Source organism: Nicotiana tabacum, chromosome 20, assembly GCF_000715075.1.
Source record: "Nicotiana tabacum cultivar K326 chromosome 20, ASM71507v2, whole genome shotgun sequence".
In the NCBI taxonomy this organism is placed as follows: Eukaryota; Viridiplantae; Streptophyta; class Magnoliopsida; order Solanales; family Solanaceae; genus Nicotiana; species Nicotiana tabacum.
In genome coordinates this window covers 149,705,320-149,711,700 of record NC_134099.1, presented here as the reverse complement: position 1 = coordinate 149,711,700, position 6,381 = coordinate 149,705,320, and the positions used below count along the sequence as shown (strand labels likewise).

Below are 6,381 nucleotides of genomic sequence, written 5' to 3'. Positions count from 1 at the left end.
TTTAATTTTTCTAATAAAGAATGTTATATTTTCTTATTTAAAAATAGTTTAACTTTAAACTTCTCATTTTATTCTCAATAAGATGATTATAGCCAAATAAATATCTGTGAATTGCTTATACTACAAGTTTGAAAGTCTTTCTTCTTTTATTTTTTTTTAAATTTCGCGCTCAATCAAACACCACCACACAAATTACAACCGTAGATGTGGAACCTTGATATGATTGTAAAAAAAAGATATAAGTACTAGACTAGGGATTTTCCCATGTCAATCAAAGACTAAATAACATAAATTTACCACGTTTTTGACTTATTTTTGTCTCATAGACTTTTACCCTATGGACTTGACAGTAAAAATATATCTAAAAGCATTAATTCCATCAAATAGTCTTGGTTGGTTCCAACTCCTCCTTTACAAAGCTGTAGTTAGTTGTGCTACTAAAGACTAATTATAACGTACGTACATAGTTACGTTCCTCGGCTCTTCACCAAATATTGGAGTCCAATTTGTACGGTTGCTCCTGTGTCTCTTGCTGCTGGACAGAATTATCAAACACCATAGATGAAGAAGGTCCCCCAATATTAGTAAAATTAAAACTAAAATCGTTCCCTTGTATAGGTGGCATAAATGAGTAATCTTGAGTAGTAGTTGTAGCTTCTCTTGGTTGATAGCCCCTTAACTGTAATGCCCTAAAAAGCAACGAATTTACTGACGAAAGATTAGAGCTGTTTAACAAGCTAGAAGCCAAGTTCATATTCATGTTCTCATTGTTGTAATTGTGCAAGGAAATATTGTTGCTAATCATCCCATTTGATGAATTGGCTAGGCAGTTGAAATTTATTGGTAGCTCAATATCTCCAAGTTCATTTGTAATTATTGTGTTAGTGTCACAATTAGGAGACTCTAGGGATTGTGGAGAAGATGATGTTGGCTGTGGTTTCTTCACAGTTGAACTCTTTTGGAACACTCTACAAACTACCCATTCCTCCTGAAAGCAAGAAAAAAGAAAGTGTGATTCAATGTAGTAAAAATTTAAGTTATATACACCGTCAGAATAAACACATTTAACAATGCTAGTATAAATGATAAATCCAGAAAAATAGAGTGGCCATCCTCTATCAGTCTCATGGTGTACTAGATCTATTCCTTTCTTCTAGAGGTGCTAAGTTAAAACTTAATTATTGCTCCCTTCAATTTAAAATATTTGTAGCTGTTTTGTTCCAAAATATTTTATATTTTAGAACAACAAAATGCCATTTTTAAGTAATTAAATTATTACCATTCCAATTAGTAGAGTGCATGTTAATTAAGTAGAATATAAGAAAAGAATAAGGGTAGTTTAGACAAAAATCTTATGATTAAGAATATTAAATGTCTGTACAAGAAATTTATGTGGACATGAAGTAGTTTTATTTTACTTTCTTAGTAATTTACTATCTCTGTCATAAATTATGTGACACACTTTCCATATTAGCTTGTTTCACGAAGAATATCACCTTTCACTTATTGAAAATTATTAATTTTTTTTATCCCAAATTATTCTTAATGAAATGACTTGTTGAGAGCCTCACCACCACTTATGTAAAATAAAATAACATATGAAACTATTACCACCATTTATTTAAAAGAATACTTTTAGCAGTTTGAAGGGGAGCCTTGGCGTAATGGAAAAGTTATTGTCATATGACCAGGAGGTCACGGGTCACGACATGGAAATAGCCTCTTGCAGAAATGTGCATAGCAGGAGCTTAGTGCACCAGACTTTTTTTTTTTTTTTTTTTTTGTATACATTTGACTTACATGCCACAAGCAGTCAAATTACATCATATAAAATGAATCAGAGGGAGTAATTATACATTACCTTAGAAGGTTTGAAACCAAGTCTGGTTTCAAGTCTATATTCATGCATAACCCAATTGGTTTTCTCACCCTTGGGAGCTCTTCCTTTGTAGAAAACTAGGGTTTTCTTCATCCCAACAAGAACTCCTCCACGAAAAATCTCCTTGTCTTTACCTGTTGTTTTCCAGTAGCCTGCTTCTGTTGCTCTATTTGTGCGAAGGCCAGTTGGGTACTTCCTATCTTTAAGACTATAGAAATACCATTCCTTTTCTCCCATTGAAGCTTTAGCTGTACAATTCAATATAACAATATAATGTCAATATTTCATTATCTTTATAGCCAGCTAGGCTTTGTTGTGCGGACTCTCCAGAAATATCAGCTGACAATATTTTAGAAAATTCGAGCAACATAGCAGCTAAATTATTACTTCGAATTTTCATGCAACAACATCTTTGTTTCTTTTTTAGTTTTTTATTTTTCTTGACATAGTGGTTGCTATTTGTTGAGCTTATTTAGTTAGAAAGAATTTCCATTCATTTTATTCTCCTGGATCTCCACTTTGACACGCCATGTTTGTCAACATAGATTATAAAAAAATGCTACTAGTAAACAAGCTGCAATATTGATAAAAAAAAAATATCCAGAGAGCTTTTGCAAAAGAAGGATGTCATTTTCTGTTTGTTTGATAGGTAAATAAGCATTCTTACATGCAGGTATAAACTCAGACGCAATTTTTGCCTATTATTTAACTATATTTAGGGTAAACTGTGTTTTTTCTTGGAAAAAGAAGATTAACAGAAGCAAGAAATTTATCTCATTTTTGTTCTCCCTTGGTTTTCTTCTCATGTCAAAAGAAAAACATAGAAAATCTCGATCCATCCCATGAGTGCTTGTCAAATTTGAATTTCCTAATACATGGTATATTATGCTTTTAAATACATTAGTCCACAGTAAGATCTGGATCTACATCGCTTTAGAAAAATCAATAGGTAAAAACTAAAAGCAAATGCTGCAGGAATCAACTAATTAAGTGTATCATCATGCTAGATGCTACAATATTATATAAGCCGACTTTACAAATAATTCAGATTTGTATGACCTAATTAAAGCGATATTTGAACCCCTTTGACTACTTCATTAGAATTTTTTCCCATGTCAAATGGATTCAACAGTGTATATATAACGAAAAAATTCACTATTTGCATAGTAATAATCTTTTAACGAATCGAAGGGAATTCAGTTGAACCCCTTTCCTTCGTCTAGCTCCACCACTGCTTCTATGTTGTTTGTTGACTGTGGTATAAGGGGTTGAAGAGAAAGAATAATTAAAGCAAATGATCAAAGAGAAGGATGCAAAAGAAAATACAGTTACCAGGGAGGTCCCAAGGCTCGCACTTGTTGAGATCAACATCAGCAATAGCTCTAGCATTGAAACTGAAATCAGAAACTTTGTTAGTAAGATAAAAAGTGATGAGTTCTTCATCTGTGGGATGGAACCTGAACCCTGGAGGAAGCTTTTCCTCCATTGTAGGATAGAAACTTTGTTTAATTTTGTGAGGGGATTAATTAAAGTACGGATACAAAGAGGCTGCTTATTATATATGGTGTCAAGCTGCGTTATTTCCTATATACCATACTTCTGGAAGAAGCAGCCAATTCCTCAGTCTTTTTTTAATCTTTATAGTATATGATTATTACAGCTACCGTATTGACAAAGATAGTGTATATACGAGGGAGATTTATATTTTCATTTGTCGGGTGATTATTATAATGCCACCGGATGATGTAAGCTAGCTACTGCTTACTTATACCCTTTAATTAAAAAATGACACATTCACTAGGGTTTAGATTTATATATTGCATAATCTTATGAACTTAAAAGGTTCTTCTTAGCCATCGGAGGAGTATTAATAAGTTTTGTACGGATATAATTTATTTAATTGAGTGAAATTAGGCCAATAGTTTTTTCTGAACGTGAGGCGAATCCAGGACTAGTCTATTATATTACATGCACGTAGAGTATTTGAAAAACATGTTTCTCCTCTCAAGTTCTCCTCTAGGGTCCAGTAATAAACCATTATTGTTAACCTATGATAAAAATTAAAAATCAAGTGGAAGTAAAGTTTTCCATAACGTGGCAGTAGATACGAGTGGCAGATAAATTAATTAGGGGAGAAAATGAAGTTGAGAATCAGGGTTACACCTGATGCCAGATATTCTATCAGTTTGCATGTCCAACTACCTTACACCAATTTCTACCCACCCCAAAAAGTCTGTCTAACCTTCACTCTGCTCCAATGAGAAACCCAAATTAAACTCCCTTTCGTCATCCTCAATATTCTAGTGACACTTGTTTTTTCCTTTTCATTTTAGCCTCAACTCTGAGAATTTATTCACAAAAAGTGTTTATATCAAATCACATTGATTTATTGATTTATGTATCATGGCTAAAGTAGTAGATTGAACTGATGATACATGTTCTTTTTGTTTTATTTTATGTGATATTTTATCTTTGTTTGTCTGCTAAAAAAATACTCCCTCCGTTTCAATTTATGTAAACCTGTTTGACTGGGCACAAAGTTTAAGAAAAAATAAAATTTTTTGGAATTTGTGGTGCTAAACAAATCAAAAAGGGCTCTAGAGTATTTGTGTGGTTATAAAAGCTTCTCATTAAAGGTAGAATTGTAAGTTTAAGCTAAATTGTTACCAAATTTAGAAATGAGTCATTCTTTTTGGAACAGACCAAAAAGGAAATAGGTTCACATAAACTGGAACAGAGTTATTACAAGATGTATATTAAAGGAAATTGTGACACCTGTGAGCACGTGATTTTTGTTTTATGCGACAATCGCTCCAAAAGAAATAAAAATAATAACAAATGGTCCTGCTGTACAATTTTTGGATTTTACATGACACTTTGTTAATTATTTATGATTTTTGCCCATTTTATTTTATTAAAACAAAATACAAAAAATGTATGTGTCATGCGTAATTTGAACCGTAATCCGGTTGTTAAATAGAAAATCATAAATAGGCATCTTTGTCCGTGATTTTTGTTTTGTTTGATTTTACCTGCTTCAAATATTTTAATATGTGTGTGCAAATAATTGTATTAAGTATCTATTTAATTTTAATTTGATTTACTTGGGTTTTGTTTTTAAAATAAAAAATATATATAAAAAATATAATGATAAAAGAGAATGCAGAATTGGGTTGAAAATCAGTTTGGGCTCATTTTCATTTTAAATTTGAGGCCCAAATCAAGCCCAGAACGTGAGCCTGCACCGGTCCAGACCAGCTGATACCCAGAGCTTCCAAACGACACCGTTCTAACCTGGCCTAATCTGGGCCGTTGATCTCAGATTGATCAACGACCAAGATCACTTCCCCATAACCCACTGATGAACCCGACCCGTTCCACCCGGACCGACCCAAACCCCTTTAGGATGAAACGACACCGTCACCCACCAGCCAAGAGATCCTGACCCTTCATCGTACCCCATCCAACGGCTAGGAATCAACCCCTCACTAACTATATAAACCTATAACCTTTACCCTGCCCCCCTATCCGAACCCCCTGCCTTAGGTCGTCTTCACCCCAGACCTCAGACCTTCAAACCCTAGCCGCCCCTATATACTTTCACCATGAAAGCTGGCGGCATGGACGCCGGTGACCCCACCCTTAACACCATAGATGCTCCTCACCGTCCTGAACCCAAATCCACCAACCACACACTTCGAATCCCCTCCCACCTTCTCGAATCTTCATTTGAAGATTCGAGTCGGAACCTAACTTACACCGATTGACTCTAGTTTTATACCAGATAGTCCCCGAACCTCCCTCGTGACCAAACCATGCTTGGTTTGGTCCGAATCTGACCAGGGAAACATGAATCCCAGATCTGATGTTTTGAACCCTAGGGTCCTCGTGTCCGTTCCGTGCCTGTTCCGTGCCTGTTCCGTGCCTGTTTAAACCAAGAAATTAGGGTCTAATCCAAGCTAAGCCAAGGGTCTGTTCCGTGCCTATTTGAACTAAGAGATTAGGTTCAAACCTCGTGCCTGTTCCGTGCCTGTTTAAGCTAAGAGATTAAGGTCTGATGGACTTTAATCGAAATGTTTCTCATCTGAGAAACACTTCGTTTAAAGTCCGTTCAACCTTAAGAGAGGCCTGTTCGAATCCAAGCTAAGGCTCTTTGATTTTTCGGGATTTAAGGTGAGTTTTGTTTTCCTTTTTCTTTATTCCATGTGCTGATTAAAGGTCTGTTCATGTTTTGTTTTAATTCGTGTTTTTGAATTTTATCAACTGTTGATTGTCCACCTTGCATGTACCCTTTTGTTTGATCGAATGTTTCCTCATTCACTGATAATGTGTGTGTTTGTGAACTGCCTAATTGACTGAATCAAAATTGTTTGAGTAATCAATCCCCAAGTTAACCTCTGTATTGACATGTGCAATCTGACCCCTTGTTGATACTGTTTGATTCTAATCCTTGGCTTTGATTGTGTATGTTGTAACTGGTATAGTCGATTCGATACATGTCG

The 6,381-nt window shown here is 34.8% G+C and overlaps 1 protein-coding gene across 1 annotated transcript; it reads right to left on the bottom strand.

Moving 5' to 3' along the window:
* Window positions 1–267: 267 nt before the first annotated feature.
* On the bottom strand, window positions 268–3,389 carry LOC107760450 (NAC domain-containing protein 20-like). Its single transcript, XM_016578499.2, has 3 exons — window positions 3,212–3,389; window positions 1,862–2,127; window positions 268–988 (listed from the first exon to the last, which is right to left on the bottom strand). The coding sequence occupies exons 1-3, from the start codon at window positions 3,363–3,365 to the stop codon at window positions 485–487; spliced, it is 924 nt and encodes a 307-aa protein (XP_016433985.1). The 5' UTR covers window positions 3,366–3,389; the 3' UTR covers window positions 268–484.
* Window positions 3,390–6,381: the final 2,992 nt, after the last annotated feature.